Source organism: Mycteria americana, chromosome 5 (assembly GCF_035582795.1).
Source record: "Mycteria americana isolate JAX WOST 10 ecotype Jacksonville Zoo and Gardens chromosome 5, USCA_MyAme_1.0, whole genome shotgun sequence".
NCBI classification, from domain to species: domain Eukaryota; kingdom Metazoa; phylum Chordata; class Aves; order Ciconiiformes; family Ciconiidae; genus Mycteria; species Mycteria americana.
In genome coordinates, this window is record NC_134369.1 from 68,734,520 (window position 1) to 68,753,032 (window position 18,513).

Consider the following 18,513-nt stretch of genomic DNA (forward strand, 5'->3'; position numbering starts at 1 on the left):
CAGCTGGAGACACAAGAGTTCAGGGAGCTTGACTCCAGCTAAGGCTTAAGCCTGAGACAGTCACTAAGTATCAACACAGACCCATCTACCTCTATTGACTTTCCCTCATGACAAAAAGGAAGTAGAACCTGTATCCTGTAATCCCATTAGAAAAGAGACTATATTTTCCTGTTTTTTCAAAAGAAAAAAAACTATAGAAAAAAAAACTGTAAGGGAAAGCTTTTGTTTTAAGGGCTGGTGATCATTAGTGTGTAGTACTAAAGCTGAGGAGTTTGATTCATTAGAAAAGTATGCATTTTAGATTAAGATGACTATTAGAATTTTAACTGCATGTACAAACAAGACTTCAATTTTAACTGAGTTTTAAGGTGGTGAACAGAACAGTTTGTTACCTTGTCTTTCAAGACTTTGAAGTGACTAGAATAGACAGTCTGTCTTCCTAGGGAGTGGGGAAAGACAGCAGGAAAGCTTGTTTTCAACTTCTGGGAAGGTCAACAATTGACAAAGCTGATTCAGAAGTGATTTAAGAAACTACAGCTGAATGAAGCTGTTTAAAAATAGTTGAGCTCTTCAAGCATTCATTCCAGTTACAGTGTTTAATTGATCTCACAGCTTTAGAACTTAATGCAAGCACTGTTTTAAATTGAATTAGTTTTTAATTTCTCCTACTCTTCAAATAAGCCTAGGCTTAATACTTCAGATTAAAATTCCTTTTCCTGAACTCTTGCTTGTTATGTAGGCTGTTTGGAGTTGTTAGCTGTGCACATCACCTTAACCTGTAACCAGCTGTTTTACAGTTAGGTACGTTCTCATCTCTTCTGCCAAGAGCAATCACAGACTGTGGCTATGAATGAACTGCAAATCCTGATACTGGTTAATCAAGGAATAACCAAGTACTTGTTTCTAATATTAAACTATGCAGTATAAAGAAGAGACTTGTCAAATTTCTAAGCAGATTGTTTTTCTGTACCTAGCCTGGCTCAAAGAGTGCTGTAGTAAGAAGCAGCAAGACCAGCCTGATAGTATCTTCCCTTCTTAGTGTCTGTTTTGATACAGAATACAGTTGCTTCTTGATGATGCTGGCCTATACTCTTGAAAGAAAAGCTAACAGACAGTAAAATGAAAAATTTATTAGTGCAAGTTGGTCACTCAGTTTCTTCCAACAAGTACACGATAGCATTCCATGCTTAATACATTATAAACAAACCTGTTGTAAGTTAAGAAAAGTTGAACTTGTCTTGAAGTAACAATGTGTTACATATTGTCATCGTCTGACTCATCTTCCTCTTTCAAAGATTCCTGTTTGAAAAAAAAGTTTAATTAAAAAATAGTTTCACAGTTGTTTTATAATTCAGCCTATAATAAGCAAAATGAGTTTTGCTGTAGCTTCACAATCCTCTCAATCTGTCCAAAGCCTTCTATTCAGCAGGCTAGTTCATATCTTTAGGAGGTAATACTGAGCACCATCATTACTTCTAGAACAAAAGCAAAGCTGTTAAATGCTGGAAGTCTAGCTTTCTCCAGCTGGTTATCTTTAAAAACAGTTCTAGGCAACATGACTTACTCACTTACACCACTGTTGAAGAGTTAATACATTTACTTTTGAAGGAGAGACATGCCACCTGTGCAAGCCTGCTAAATTACACTGGTTTTGAAAGAACGAACTATCCCTGGATTACACTGTATTCTACTCTAGACTTGTCAAGTGAAGCACTGAGACAACACCAAAGTCAGACCTTACCTTGGCATATTTTTCTGCTTCTTCCCTGATGTCTTTGGGAACAATTTCATGTTTTCCATTGGTTACTGCCAATAAAAAGAGTACATCTTAAGTAGAATTCACACAAAGAGCTTGGCATACAGAATGAATTTAAGAAGCAATGTTTTACTTTAGTTACAGAAAGTTATAAATTTTCTGTAGCGTTTATAGAAATTACAGAAATGCATTACTTTCTCCAACCCAGCTGAGTTCCAGCTCAAAAGCTTTATCCTTTACTTCATCGTGAACTATGTAGATTCTGGAAGGAACAGACAAAGTACAGATTAGAACAGATTGATCAATAGGCTAAATATATTTTCTTCCTTTCACAGATTTCTTCTGTTGAAGTACTCTTCTTACGGTTAATAGAAGCTCTCCCCATGCTTTCTCCCCTGCCCACATACACACACACAAAACCACCATCAGAGAATTTTCCAGGCTTAATTGCCAGTTTAACAATACATTAAATGATTACAGCTAAGATGCAGGTTGAGATGTTCAACTTAGCCTAACTAGAACAAACATTAAGATTCAAATACTGCAGAACCAAGGCTATGGCATCATTGCTTGCTTCTGCTAGATTAGTTCTAATAGTTAGGAGTGTCCTATATTTCCCCTGTAAATCTTATTTCAGTTTACACTTAAGACTAAATCCCAACACCATATTATCTTGTGTCTAATTAGAAGCCCGCACATAGATCTCCATAGAGACTGCCATGCTTATGGCAAACATGATGATAAGCGGAATTTAAACTACAAATGTAGTTTAAACTACAGAATTTAAACTTTAAACTACTATTACAGCATATGCAGTACCATCCAGACTAGTAAAATCACTCCTTAGTCTGTGGGATAAAAATGTTACACTATAATAGCAATACTGATTTGACTGCATCGTAGTACTCAGTCCTCAGTGGCAGAACAAACTATAACAACCCTGAGTTGAGACATACAGTGAAAACAATAGTAGAACTTACAATAACCTGTGGCTTTACTTGTTGAAAAGGTTGTTTTCCTTAGTTTGTTTCAGAAAGCATGAATAAGTCAAAAGCTGAAAAATACCAGCTATTTCCAGCCAACATAGAAAGCTTGGAGGTAGTGGAGGAAGGAAAGATGCCTTCAGCCCCACACCAAGTACTTCCAATTAAAGTTTGATAAAAGTATTGTGGAACAAATATAAACAACGAAGTTAATATTCGTGTCCAGGGAAATACCACTACATGCTTATGTTCTTCTGCCACCCTTCTGTCACTGTTAGGCTGGACTTACTTACTGATCATTGCCTAAGATGATCTGTAGGCCTTTCTTACACGTTCAGCTGGTTACAAGCCTTTTGCAACAAAGTGTACCATTACAAGCTCTTGAAGAAACCATTACTCTCGACTCTGGCTAGTATTTTAGTTTAAAAAAATGATTAAAATCTCTGCTATCTTGCTAAATGCTACTAAGGAGCTAAATTTGAGCTGAAAAACAGAACTATATCTAGAGCTGCTGTTAAGTTTTGAGCTGAGGCAGAATTAAAGAACAGAAGTCTTTTCATTATTTGAAAATCCATGCCTTATTTGTGCCATTTTTGAACTGCTTTGATGTCCTTGCTAGGTTTTAAGAACAGAGATCCCACAAATTCTTTCCTCTAGCTGCTGCCATGACAGCCTCAGACACAAACTCTGAAATAAGCTCACATGCTGCACCACCAATGATAGAACCACATTTATTACTTCTTTACAACATTCTAAGAAATAACCATAAAATGCTAGGGATTACAGTTTTGCAGCTGCAGATTATTAAATTTGTGAGAAGCACAGAACATGTCCCTAAAGCATTAAAATGAAGTATTGTAGATACCTGAAAGGATACTTGTATTTGTTGGAAGAGATACTAATTCACAAAGTATTTTCAAGATAGTTTACTACTGACCAATTCATGCTCTACCTAGCAGAAAGTCTTCTCTCTTCCTGGTGTCTTTTTCCCCCCTCCCTAGTACATGACTTACTGAATGGTACCTTTTTTTCCCTGTAAATACACTATCCTCACATAGAGTTTGTGGGATAGTATTAGTGACTACAGGTGATTCTATCACTGATAGAATCAGTGTTGCCCTAAACTGCATCAGTAAATAGCAAATTAAATATTTCCAGTCTTTTCATGTGTTATCAAGCTTTATCATTTAAATGAGACCAGCTATACCCTATATACATCTGTAAACAAGGAGTTACACTTTGCTTCTTTCCTAAGCACTTGAGCATTTTTTTAGGCAAATAGGAAAGCTGGGTCAAAGACCTCAGCTCCATTTCTGGACTGCTACTTCATGTCTGAAGCATCAGCTCATTGTTCAATCTGCGTAATAAAGTGTACAGCTCTCTCTTCAGAATCAGGACACCAAGGAGTTTCCCCCATCTGTCAGCTGGTTTATATATTTTAAAACCAGTGATTATATTCACACAGTTTAACCTTTAATCCACTGCTGCTACAAGTTGCACATATGAAAAGTAGCAGATGAGATCAAAAGGCGTATTTTTCACATCCTTCAGCATTTTTCAGTGCTGAGTAGCATATCCCGCCTCACAAGAAGAGAAAAAAATATTAATAGCAGAAGATACTAGAGTCAGCATGAGCACTCATCTAGTAGAAATGAAACCTAGTACCCAATTTAAAAGGAATAGCTTCAGTTTGAAACCACAGCAAGCTCACCAGTACGGATTTTTGTCGAGTTGGAAAAACAGGTTGGAGACTTACATTTTCGCAACCTCTTTAACAACATCACGGCAGGTCATTTCCTTCATCTGTAGACAAAAAATACACAGCTTAAGAGAAGATACTGTTTTCCATTTCCACGAGGCCAGAACATGGTGGCTGCGCACATGCCTAACGAGCTTACTGTTCAGCAGTGATAAAAGTGACAAAAAGTTAAGACTGGAACCAAATTTATTCTCTACGATGAGTCTTCAGCCTGCTATATGCAAGTCATTCTTCCAGTGAAGAAGTTTACAACTGAAAGATTCTATGAAAAAACTGTTAGGTGGAAACTTCCCCAGTTTAAAGCACTCACCAGCTGGAAGCTTAGAAGCTCAACAGATAACCTTAGCATCGTAAAAGCTTGACTTGTTCTTGGATGCTTTATGATCAACTGACAGAAAGTAACCACGTGTACAATATGGGGGAGGCACTGTATTTTCACCTATAATATTCATATTATTTCTAGGTAGTATAGTAATACTTTTGGTCTTACCAACATTTTAGGCAAGCAATTTTTAGGCAACCAACATTTTAGGCAAGCATTTAACAACCAACTGCATGCCTGAGCAAGGTATTGGCATTGCATTTCATATTTTCTCACTGTTAGATCACAGTCTTCTGACAGTTTCACAGTTAATCAAAACAAAGTCTCATGCCAATTTCCATGACATAATAAACTTATGTTTTGTAGGTCAAATCTCTTGCCAGTCAACTCTTCTGGGACTGTGAAGTAGTTAATATATTCTACTATATTTCATTAATGGAGGGTTGAAACAAGGTTAGCCTCGTTTCCTTTCTCAAGGTTCCATTTGCACAAACCAGATAGACATCAGCCTTTGATACTGCACTCACAAGAATGCACCTGTCATTATTCATTGAAACCAGTGGGCCATTAGTCCCAAAATACAGTCCAATACATTACACATTTTACTGACAACTTCCTTAGCATAAGATGATTTTCAAGTTCAAAATAAATTATTGGGGTTTTTCCCCATTATTTACACTGACCTCAGAATGTAAACCATTGATTATATATAGTTTACTATCTCTTCTCAAAATGTTTTCAAAACCATAGCATGGAAGCTAGTTTTGAGACACTGGTGAAGGAATTAAGGTGACAACAGTCCTTTGTTCATGTTGAGAGCCACAGCACTTTCTGGGGTGAAGCACACGCCCACGGAAGCAATAGGCAGAGAAGAAATGCCCATGCCTGGTCAGACATGCCATGCCATCACTGCCCAATCCCACAAAGTTTCCTAAACAGATGGAGACCCATCGCCCCAGCCCTTACGTTTGTGACGCTCCATCCATAACACACACAGCACTGGCTGCTGTGTACAAATATAACTTGTGTCACAGAAATATTTAAAATTACTATGTGTATTTATGCATATAAAGTTAGTAGTGAAATAGGAAGACCCAAAGGTCTGCTACTATCATGCATATTTACAAGAGAGAAAACTGAAGTAAATTTATTTTTTGCCATTATCCTTTTCCCATCTCAGGTATGTTAATTCTGCAGACAATAAGAGTAAACACTGTGAACAGTTTATCACAGGAGTTAATTATGACTATGGCCATATATCAAAAAGTTGTACGTAGCATCGGAGCTGCATAAGAAGCACTGCAGAAGAGATCAAGAGATTCAAGTACTCTCCACATGACTACAAGTTTTCTCATAGCTGAAGAGATGAGACATTTGCATAAGATGCAACCGATGTGATCAATGCAGTGTTTTCTGCTTGCGCCCTCAGCTACATAAGAGGGTTTCGCATACTACGTCCCCTCCCCGATACAGGATCTGCTCTGCAGTACCTGTAAGGCAGGTTTAAAGTTTTGACTGCCTGCTTGCCTCTTACTTTCCACAGGAACAAATCTTAGTTGACAGGCTACTGTAGGCGGTATCACCCCACAAAAGCTTTTGTACTTCCGTTTTTTTCCCATTTCAGTTTTGACAAATTCATCTTGTCAAACTTAACTCTGACCTGGAAACCTGCCCAGTCTATGCTTAACAAAAAGCACTGGCATGCAAGACTGGACTTGCTTCACATTGCTGTGACAAGATCATACGCATTACTGAAGACATTCTGCAAATGAGCCATTAAATAAATAAAGGCAATTAGGCCATATGGCACACCACTGTTCCCATGTACTAAATTTTACAGGCTCTACTGTAAAGTTCAAGCAATACACACACTTACTAGCTGTACAAAAACTCAGGCAATAAAACAGAAGTTCTTCAAAATCCCAGCACTGCACAGAAAATGAATTTTTTGGAGGGTAGATTATATGTTACCCAACATATCTTTCTGCCAATTTGCACACATGGAAATTGAAATTACGATTTCCCAGATGCCACGATTACAGTATCAAGATCAGATGATCTTTTAGGCTTCTGACTTTTAATTTGGTATTCAAGCACCTGACCAGATTCAAGACTGAATGAAGCTAGTCTAGGAATGTTGTAATTTTTCCTGTAGTTTTTCAGTTATGATGCTACAGCACCATAAACAGACTATTCTTAAATGTATAACCACCATATGAACTCTGAACCTTTCCATGAATAGCTGTGATGTACTTGTGCAGATTGAAACCATAAATAAGATGCAAGCACAGTATAAACTAAGAATTACATGAGACAGACCAGGAGCAGGATTTTGTCCCATTAACTGTCTCCAATTCCAAGGGTGTCAGGTATTAAAACACAAAAGAAGGACAGAAGTCTTTGAGGATTCTAACATAGTTCTAAATCAGCTTAAGGCACACTTCCATACATTTCAGTAGCCTTCTCTCCACAGACTGGTTTTACACAGCCAACTGTTTGTGTGCTCATTCAGAAGGCTACAAAACAACTTCTCGGTGTGCACTCACAGAACCTCCTCATAACACCTGACAAGTTACAGTACTGTGCAAGCGGGAAATGCTGAAGAGAAATGGTTCTTTTTGGTATCAGTGATGGTGTGCCATAGAGTCGTACTCTTCCTTGTGTTCACAGCACTAAAGTTCTTTTCATCAGACATGCAAAGATGTTTTGAAAGGTATATTACAGTCAGCAACAACAAGCTACTTGAACACATCTTTTGAAAAAAGGCAGGACCTCAACACTAGCCAGCTGGGAAACACTGTCTTACCTGGCAAGGGTTTTATTTTTCTCCATTACATTTTCAGAGTCATAATATTCCAGTGGTCATTCAGTATTCTGCAGTTCCACTCACTGTCCTTAACAAGACCAGCTTTTTTCAACTTTTTAACCAAAAGGATCATCTAAAACCTTTGGAAAAAAATAGATATACCACCCTGTACAGTGCTGCCCTAAGGTTTTCATTCACAACTAAAAACTTAGTTACACCTTTATATTCACTCAATAACTTTGCTCACTGGCATGCATGGGTGTGTATGTTTATGATTCCTGTTTTAAACATGTACACTCCCTATGGACTACCTGTGCCCAGGGGCAAGACTTGAGAAATACTGCTATTACAGAGGCTAAAACACCTCCTAGAACATACAAGGAAATATTCCATATGCCTCTCTTGTATTTTATATATTTTAGGCATCCAAAAAGGTAACATAATAAGCTAGTAATATTTGTCTTGAAAACTGTAACATCATACCTGAAGTTTTTCTATCTCTGTTTTTGCAGCCTGCCTGGCTTTACCAATGGCACACCCCCAATAACCCTAAAAAAAAAAAAGAAAGAAAAAATATGCACATTTAATTAAATACCAAGCCCTCTACAGTTCTTACTGTCACTTAGCGCATGACAACCCCCACCCTACCCACACAGCAAGAGGCTGATGGGCAGTAAACCTTGGTATTGTTCTTTCTCGGGGCACATTCCCAAATTGTTAAATAGAACCCAATTACTAGACTAAGTTCTACCACTGCTGATAGAAAACAGAAGAGGTCAGTAGTTCTGGACAGAAACATATCTGCTCAATTTGTTGCAATAGATAATTTTTGTACTGTTATTACAGTAAATGGAAGAGCAAACTAGAATTAGAGAAGTTCTACAGGATCAAAACCAAACCCACCTACCATGAAAATATATTGAAGTGTAAGCACATAAAAATTACGCACTTCTCTTTCCCTCAACAGCTATGGTATTGGATATATTGAAAGAAAATTTTAAAAAATCACAACAGTATGAGTGTGTATCATCCTGTGTGTAATACATAGCTGAAGAGGCAGCACTAACAATTAACAGAAGTATCTCTCTTGGTTTGACTTGCTGTTAGCAGCCAGTGTCAGAGCAGCAGCCCTCTCTTACCTGAAGTATTTTGTGAATGGCGTATCACCACAATACTTGCCCTTTTTGGGCAGCGCGTGGGACTTTTCATTGGATATAGCCAGGAGGAATGAACTCCCAAATTTCTGAGAGACAAGCTTTAAAACTAGTTTCTCAGAGACCGTATTTCTAAGAAATACACAATGTGTGTTTAACAAGGACATGCAAATAAGCAAAAACCAGCTCTGTTCATTTTAAGCAGTGATTCATCAGAGATCTTCCCAGGCAAAAAGAGAAAAAATGAACAGCTCTTTCAGAATAGCACTTACTATTTTCCTAACTAGGAACTTCTTTTAAAAGGAGAACATATGCCAAGATGGAAATATTTTTGACACACTCACGTATGAAACTCCCGACGGATCAATCATGTATAGTTGTGCACCATCATCATCATCATAGGACCCCAACATGAAACTGGATGGGAAAAGTGAAATTAGAAACATTTCTTCTACCAACCCAGACAGAATTACAGAGACTACACCAACTCAGGTTTCCTACATTCTCCTTGGAGCAAAACTCCCGACTGCTACATTCTATTAAGCAATTTGTCTGAACAGTTTAGTGTTACCATGACAGCCCAGAAGTTGCCAGAAACATTTGACTTATCTGTAACTAGAGAGCAGATCTCAGTTTATTAGTCCCTTTGTACTAGAACTGCATAGTAGTTGTACCCTACTCTTTAGGTAACAGGGCAAGCAGGATGATTGTAGAGGGAAGTTCTGCTTTCGTCACTGTCACAGACTTAATAGCATCAACTCTTCAACTTTAAAATTCAGGGACAAACTGGCAATCTATGTAGAAGCCTGGCATACTGTTACGCAAATCCGAATTCTTCACCTAAGGTTTTACATACACACAAAAAGAAAGGGGAAGGGAATCTGTTTACGAGATGAATCATAGGTTACTAATTCCAAGTTTAAAAAAACACCTTGAACAACCTAAACAGTTCCAGCAATTGTGAAACAAAAGATCCTTACAAATAGTGTATGTTTGAAAGACTTACCTGCAACCGAACGGTCTGACAGCACTGTATAGCGTGTATGCATGCACATACATAGCCACTCTGTCCGCAAGATGCTAAGCGGAAAAAGAAAAAAAAAATTGAAAACTTTATTTACACAAGTAAGTAAACCTCAAGTAATAAAACTTAATTCTCTGTCTCATAGAATCAATCATTTAGGTTGGAAAAGAACTTTAAGATCCTCAAGTCCAACCGTTAACTTAACACTGCCAAGACCACCACTATACCATATCCCTAAGTGCCACATCTACGCATCTTTTAAAGACCTCCAGCCATGGTGCCTTAACCGCCTCCCTGGGCAGCCTGTTCCAATGCTTGATAAGCCTTTCCGTGAAGAAATTTTTCCTAATATCCAATCTAAACCTCCCCTGGCGCAACTTGAGGCCATTTCCTCTCGTCCCATCACTTGTTCCCTGGCAAAAGAGACCGACACCCACCTCGCTACAGCCTCCTTTCAGGGAGTTGTAGAGAGCGATAAGGTCTCCCCTCAGCCTCCTTTTCTCCAGACTAAAGAACCCCAGCTCCCTCAGCCGCTCCTCATAAGGCTTGTGCTCCAGACCCTTCACCAGCTTCACTGCTCTTATTTGGATGTGCTCCAGCACCTCAATGTCTTTCTTGTAGTGAGGGGCCCAAAACTGAACACATTATCTGAGGTGCAGCCTCACCAGTGCCGAGTACAGGGGGACAATCACTTCCCTAGTCCTGCTGGCCACACTGTTTCTGATACAAGCCAGGATGCCACTGGCTTTCTTGGCCACCTGGGCACACTGCTGGCTCATATTCAGCCAGCTGTCGACCAACACCCCCAGGTCCTTCTCTGCCAGGCAGCTCTCCAGCCACTCTTCCCCAAGCCTGTAGCATTGCATGGGGTTGCTGTGGCCCAAGTGCAGGACCTTGCACTTGGCCTTGTTGAACCCCATACAATTGACCTCGGCCCATCAATCCAGCCTGTCCAGGTCCCTCTGCAGAGCCTTCCTACCCTCCAGCAGATCAACACTCATGCCCAGCTTGGTGTCATCTGCAGCCTTACTGAGGGTGCACTCGATCCCCTCGTCCAGATTACTTATAAAGCTATTAAACAGAACTGCCCCAACACAGAGCCCTGGGGAGCACCGCTTGTGACCGGCCGCCAACTGGGTTTAACTCCACTCACCACCACTCTTTGGGCCCGGCCATCCAGCCAGTTTTTTACCCAGCAAAGAGTGCACCCGTCCAAGCCACGAGCAGCCAGTTTCTCCAGGAGAATGTTGTGGGAAAACGGTGTCAAAGGCTTTACTAAAGTCTAGGCAGGCAACATCCACAGCCTTTCCCTCATCCACTAAGCGGGTCACCTTGTCATGGAAGGAGATCAGGTTGGTCAAGCAGGACCTGCCTTTCATAAACCCATGCTGACTGGGCCTGATCACCTAGTTGTCGTGTCAAGACTAAGAAAGCCAGAAAACCTGAGTGAACTGCGCCAATTTCTTACCTTCAGTGGAATATCGTAGCCATAGTTAGATCTAAAGTTAGAAGCCTCTTCTCTAGCTATGTCTGCCAAAGAGCGAGCATCTGCCAGAAGTCCCGCTACTGCCTGAAATGAGAATTGTCATCAGCTAGGCCAAACATACCTTGCAATAATTTATTAATAAAATCAATGTACAAAAGTCCAATTATGTGACTTAACTGTGATCTTTACTGAATTCTATGTATGACTACAAGTGAATCAATCAAGCTATTCATCTGCTAGCAAGCTTAAAACATCAATATAATTACATATTAATACAGCATAGAATTTTTCTCTAGGAAAAGTCAATAACCAAAATTACCTTCATGTTAAATAGTGTTTTACAATTTTCCACCACTACACTAACCCAAACAATACTTCATATTATAAATATAAACATTATAGGTGAAGTATTCTTTATTATAGTACTTCATCTAATACTTCAAAAAAGACAACCAGAGCAATAAACTATTTTTTTTCCTGTTTTGTTATGACTACTTGGATTAGAAGCAAATCCAACTCTCTGCCTGATACTGACAACGTCACCAGCAGATAGTTTCAGGCACTTCTGTCACACAGTAACAACTACTTGATATCGTGCCGACATCACTATTACGGATTAGCCAGTAATCTATATGCTGGTCTTTACAGAATTCAGCTGACTCCCACACTGTTGAGAAGATAATCTTCTGGGAGCTGGACTCGATGATCCTTATTGGTCCCTTCCAACTTGAGATATTCTATGATTCTGTTTTAAATTTGGACTTCTATATGTGTGTGCAATCAAGAATAAATTACAGAAAACAGTAAAAAAAAAAAATCCACTGGCATTTCCAACTATGTACACAAAAACATTAACATTATTTTCTTAATCTACTTCGTATTGATTCTGTGATACATAGATTTCTACTTTTGAGGGGAGTCCCCTTCAAATTATGAGAAACTAAAATAGCACCTTACCATTCCAACATGTCGATCGACATTAAAGAGACGCTTATTGGAACCCTCTTCATAAAGCTTGGACAGAACTAGTTTTTCTACTCCGAAGACAACACCATCTTTGCATCTTATCCCAATTGCTGTACTGAAAGACAAGATAAATATAAGCTTCTCACACAGAACCGTACTGTAAAATACATAACAGAGAATTAACAAAATATGAGAAACAATGACATAATTTCCCCCAGCAGCAGATTTGTTACAACTCCACTTTAGCATTGAAGACAACAAGGGGGGAAAAAAGCCAAAGTTCACTAAACCTACAAACATTTTCTTACACCAAGGAGGAGGGGGCTGCCAAAAGTCCCTACCCAAATACTTTTGAACAGACTGTATGCGGTGGTGGCATTGTTTGGAGCGACGGCATAGCCACTGCCTCATCACCGAGCTGAACAGCACTAATATGAAAACCATGGATTGTTTCACCTCTCCTTTTGGTAAATTCACTGTTGATCTAGGAGATGCAACAACTCTTTCTCTAACCCTCAAAAAGCGCATCATCAGGCATAAGTTACCAAGCATGGCATGAACCACTACACAGAATACTTTCACTGATCCTTATTTGGCAGCCTGTGGCTACAATCAGACATGCGGGTGATCCAGTCCATGCCTTGCTAATCAATCGTCTCGCTGCCGCTAGAGCACAGTTGGGATTTTCGCTTTACAGCATTCCTTTGCAGATACTCAAGGGAAGAGAGATACTCTCAGAGAAGCTGATAAAGCTTTAGCAGAACTTGGATGTTCTCTGTTTCCTGAGGAACACATATGAAGTTATAAATTTACGAGGCCCTGAGCACGTCAGTCTTTCAGTGCCTCAATTCACATCCATAAAACGGGCTTTCAGATACTGCTACAGCAGCTCTACTACCATAGCAGCTAAGAACATTACACATATTGATGAGACCTGCAATCAGATTTTGCCCCAAAGCATAAAATTCTTATTGCCCTTAACACACCTAAGTTTACTGCCTTCCTTTGCATTCTCCACAACATACCAGTTTCTAGCAAGCAAAAGTGATTTCTAGCAAGCGTGAAAAGTGATTTCTAGCAAGCCAAAGTGATTACACTACTTTTACACTTAATTTGAAACCTCCTAAAATGAACCTAGGGACACAGGTGCTCAGAACTAATTTTAACAACATAATTTTGTCTGCAATGCCATCACAATTGTCTAGTCCAATTACACTGCTTTAAAAAAGGCCAAGAAACAGATAGAGATGCAGATATTTGTATCTTACCTACTATTCTCCACAGCTTTCATAGCATATTCAACTTGAAATACTCTGCCATCTGGAGAAAACGTGGAAGCTGACAGGTCATACTGAGGAAGAAAAAACACTACTCAGAAAAAAAACAATTCTATCCCAGTATTTTCAGAAGAATTTTATTTATTGAAAAATACAAGACTGTCACCCACGTGACATCGATGGCTATGAAGTACCAGAAGCAGGCTGCCCCCTTACAGAAGATGCATGACCAGCAGCAAGCGAACAGCAACAACTACAAGAAGTCATGGCATCAGTGCTGGGCATACCCACACTTCACATGCCGTCAATCCAGATGTCGCACAGGTCTGAAATCAACGTGCATTACGCAATACTTAAAACCTATAGGAACTTTCTGCATGCCTTTTAAATCTATCTTATAATTTTTGAAAATTATAAGCACTTAAAATTATATCACTGAGCAACCTGATCTAGTTAAAGATGTCCCTGCTCTTGCTGGGGGGTTGGACTAGATGACCTGTAAAGGTCCCTTCCCATCCAAAGCATTCTGTGATTCTATGAAAATAAAATAGATATTTAATAACAGGAATATATTTTAAATGCTTAGAAGTATATTACGCACATAGGCAGGCCCTGAGCGCCGTCTGAGCGCAGAGCTGTGGGCCGGGGCCGAAGGCAAGAGAGCGCAGGAGCTCCGTGAACTCCCGCTGAGGGACCGGCGGCCAAGCCCGACGGCAGCTCTGCCTTATTCGTGCCGAAGCCGTGGAAGGCGACAGGAGGCCGCGGCTCAGCAGCCACCCTCGCAGGTGGCAGGCCCAAGCTGACAGCCGGCCCGAGGCCACCGAGTCCCCCGCCACCCCGGGACGGCCTGTGCGAGACCCGTGCCGTAACCCCGGGAGCAGAACAAAGCGGCCCCCCCGCCCGGAGCACAGGCTCGCCCCGCGGCCGCTCCAGGGGCGGCAGACCCCTCCGGGCCGCCTTCAGCCCCGCAACGCCCCAGCCCAAGCCGGGGGAGACCCGATCGCCCCCCGCCCCGGCCCCCGCCGCCCCCCGGGCCCCTGCCGGCGGCTCCGCCCCCCCGCCTTGGGGCTCCTCGGCCTAACGGGCCGCAATGACTCAGCAGCGGCTCCGGCCCGGGCCCGGCTGCAGCGAGGCGGCCGAGCTGACAGGGCCGCCCGCGCCCCGCCAGACCCCGCGGCGGCCGCGCTTCCCCGGCGAGGGCGAGCGCAGGCAGCGGCCACTCGCCCCCGGACCGCGTCCCCCCCCCGCCCCGCTCGCCGCCGGCACAAAGCGGACCCCCACGCCGGCGCTGGGCCGCGCTGGTCGCGCTGCCGCCGGGGCCCCGCAGGCGGCCGGGCCGCACTCACCCCGGTGCCGATGGAGCTCATGGCGGCGGCGCGCTCAGCCACAGCCGGACGGAGCCCCCCTCCCGCCCGGGCCTCGCTCACGCTCCCGACCGCCCAACAACACGCGCTCCCATTGGCTCCCGCGCCGGCCAACCAGCGCCGCCGAGAGCGGGGCGCAATCGGTAGCGCCTGGCGGGGCGGGTCGCTGACATCAGCCCGTCATATGGTGAAGGGCACGTGGCGGGAAACGGGAGGCAGCGCCCGGCTAGCTCAGTCGGTAGAGCATGGGACTCTTAATCCCAGGGTCGTGGGTTCGAGCCCCACGTTGGGCGCATCGGTTTTTGCGCCCCAGCTTCGCTTTTGAAGGGCTGTGCGCGGGAAAACGCCGCCTCAGCCCCGGCCGCCTCCGTGGCTGAGGGGAACCGAGCCCCTGCTCCGGAGGGATCCTGAAGGAAACGTCCCTGGTGCAGCTACAGCCTAGGTGATGTCGGCAGTGACTGTAATAAACGCTGTATTGCAGCAAAAAAAGGGAAAGTTTTTATAAATGATCCGCATGCAGGAAGCAAATGTACGTTAATAAACCAGGAGGAGCTGTGGGCTCCCTCGAGGGTCGAGAGGCCCTACAGAGAGAGGTGGGTAGACTAGAGGGCTGGGCAATCCCCAACTGTTTGAAATTTAACAAGAGGAAGTGCAGGATTCTCCGGGTTGGGGTGATCCTGGTTATACGTACAAATCGGGGGACAAGAGGCTGGAGAGCAGCCCTGCAGAAAGAGATCTGGGGGTTTGGGTTGATGGCAAGGTGAATGGGAGTCAACAGCGTGCCCTGGCAGCCCGAAGGGGCAAGCATGTCCTGGGGTGCATCATCACGCACAGCATAGCTAGCCCGTTGAGGGAGGTGACTGTCCCACTCGACACCGCGCTGGTGCGGCCCCAGCTCCAGTTCTGCGTGCAGTTTCGGGTGCCTCAATGTAAGAAGGACATCAAACTATTAGAGTGTGTCCAGAGGAGAGCGACCAAGATGGTGAAAGGTCTCAAGGGCAAGACTTAGGAGCGGCTGAGGTCACTTGGCTTTTTCATCTCGGAGAAGAGAAGGCTGAGGGGTGACCTCATCGCTGAGGGGTGACCTCATCGCAGTCTACAACTTCCTCAAGGGGGGGCAGCGGAGGGCGAGGTGCTGATCTCCTCTCTCTGGTGACCAGCAATAGGACATGAGGAAATGGAATGAAGCTGCATCAGGGGAAGTTCAGAGTGGACATTAGGAAAAGGTTCTTCACTAAGAGGGTGGTTGGTCACTGGAACAGGCTCCCCAGGGAAGTGGTGCCTGTCAGAGTTCAAGGAGCACCAGGATGATGCTCTTAGTCATATGATTTAGTTTTAGGTAGTCCTGCGAGGAGCAGGGAGTGGGACTCGATGATCCTTGTGAGTCCTTTCCAACTTGAGATAGTCTATGATTCTGTGAAGAAGGAAATGAGTTAAAGCCCCCTTCCTCAGAGACCAGCTCCCATAGATGCAGCATGGACACTGGGCAGATTGCAATGGGCCGTGCTCACGAATATTCCAAAATATTCCTCCTGTCAGCAGGACTCAGCTCGGCTGGAGCTGTTTGCTTGGCCAACACCAACCTTCAGGAACAGCATCCAGTCCAGAATTGAGAACTTCAGAGGAAAGACCTCCGGTTACTGCACGGGTTTGCATCCATCACTGTCCGTCCTGATAAAACATTTGAGTTCACTGTGAATTTGCCTGCTGTGAGGATCCACGGATCCCTGGATCCCTGCCATGCCAGGAAGGGATGAACTACAACATTTAGGCTGAAAAAAAATAAACCCAATCCCTTTCTACACGATAACACATTTCAGGTGTGACCTCTAAGGGCTTTCCAGGGCTAGTTGTTCTGAAAATCAGATAATAGTCTTTCCTCACCCCTTTGATGAGATAAGAATGCTGTTTCTGTCCTTAACGGGTCATGGGACTCTGCACTTAAACCTGCCAGTAACATAGGAGTTAGGATTTCTGGTCGTGCAGTGTGAAACAGCAGCTGTTGAAGCTGTTCAGTGATGCAGAAACCCCACAGGAGAAGAGAAGAGCAGGCAGAACGAAGGCGAGGTGGCAGAACATGCCGGGCTTGTGAAAGGTCCCCGAGTACAAGCACACAGCAGTACAGAAATACCCCTGAAAAGGGAAGGGCTAAGAATATTCTGAATTTCCTCAGCTGCAGTCTGCTGCAGTTCAGGAAAATGACATCATTGCACCACCACGAACACAGGCTCCGTAGGAGTTTAATCTCCCCTGCATATCCTTCCCACTGCGAACTACTTACGGACATGAGTAATCCCTCCCAGCTCCACGGGACTTGTGCCGATGGCAAACTCTTCTCTCAAAAGCATGCCTCGGTAGGCTCTGGCTCAGTTCTTACTGAGGCAAGACACAATCTGGGTCACGGAGCTGCATCCCAATTATTCAAAATTATAAATGAAAACAAGCAGCAGAGCTTGGGTCTGAATGTTCTTTACCCAGGCATGAGGATGGCTCTCTGTGCTTTGCAATGAAATTGTTTCTATTTATCAAGCCTGTAATCGCATCACAGATTGTTAAAAACAATTTGTAAGTTAAGAACAGGGATATAGCAGGCTGGTCTCCAAAAACTGCCTTTTTATCCATTTTGCTTTATTAAGCAAAACTGTTGCAATCACATATACTTTCTGAAGTCACTCAGAAACCTACCGATATCCCAAATCCTTGCCAAAGACTGCTCCAGACGGGTCAACCTCGCGTACTAAGTATCAGACTCCATTGCTCCCCCCTTGTTCAGCCCTGTAAGGAGAACCAGACCTCACCCACAGGTTTTCTTGCCAGAAGCAGCTGGATCCTCGAGTCGCCCCGTAGGTGTTACACCTTGGGAGAAAGGCTATGGCAGGGCGGCGTGGCTGAGCAGCGTACCGCACAGCAGGGCCCCACTGGAGGGGATGCTCTCCACTCGCACACAACCCCGTAGTCCTTGGTCTCACTGCAGGGGAGATAAAAAGGGCTTGGTAAGGGGGAACAAATTAGAGTGAAGTTCCCAAATGCTCAGGAAAACAAGGGGAATGCTGGTATTGGAGGAATCTGCTGGGGAACAAATATCGCCAAGGATATTAAACCATTCAAGGATCGTGGGCTTGCAGAAGTAAGCAAGAGAAGAACCCTAAGATGTAAAAGAATGCTAAATACCAGACACAATGGGAACATGTGTATCTAGCTATAGCGTTTAATCCATTTTTCCAAGTCCAAGCCTGACAGATAGAACACAACACAGTACATTTTGAAGAACCTGTTTCTGTGTCACGGCATACCCTTCTCATCCTCAGGCTGCCGCAGAAAAGCTCTTGTGCATGGTAATTGCAACTTGTTTGACCTGGAAACCCAGAAAACGTTTGGCCTGGAGACTCTCATGTCAGTGCAAAGAGGCACTGGCCAGGCCCCATCATGCTTTGAGGACTAAGAAAGGATCTCTAAAAGACCAACCTCATCCCAGGACTGTAAAACAACCATTAACAACTACTCACAACCATGCCTGTTTGTTTTTCTATGCTGTCTGCGTAGCAGCCACACAGCTCATTGAAGTAGGAAAAAGGCAATTTACAAATACACCCACCAGCACCTCTGGAGAGAAATC

General features: G+C 43.2%; 1 protein-coding gene and 1 non-coding gene across 2 annotated transcripts; one reads left to right on the plus strand and one right to left on the minus strand.

Annotated features, from left to right (window-relative positions):
• Positions 1–1,110: 1,110 nt before the first annotated feature.
• Positions 1,111–15,011, minus strand: PSMA3 (proteasome 20S subunit alpha 3). Its single transcript, XM_075503841.1, has 11 exons — positions 14,880–15,011; positions 13,525–13,607; positions 12,248–12,371; positions 11,273–11,374; positions 9,787–9,860; positions 9,125–9,197; positions 8,110–8,175; positions 4,496–4,542; positions 1,951–2,018; positions 1,742–1,806; positions 1,111–1,299 (listed from the first exon to the last, which is right to left on the minus strand). Exons 1-11 carry the CDS (start codon positions 14,898–14,900, stop codon positions 1,255–1,257), a joined length of 768 nt encoding a protein of 255 aa, XP_075359956.1. The 5' UTR covers positions 14,901–15,011; the 3' UTR covers positions 1,111–1,254.
• Positions 15,012–15,117: 106 nt separating this feature from the next.
• TRNAK-CUU (transfer RNA lysine (anticodon CUU)) lies at positions 15,118–15,190 on the plus strand. The gene has a single exon. It is a non-coding gene; the product is annotated as a tRNA-Lys (tRNA).
• Positions 15,191–18,513: the final 3,323 nt, after the last annotated feature.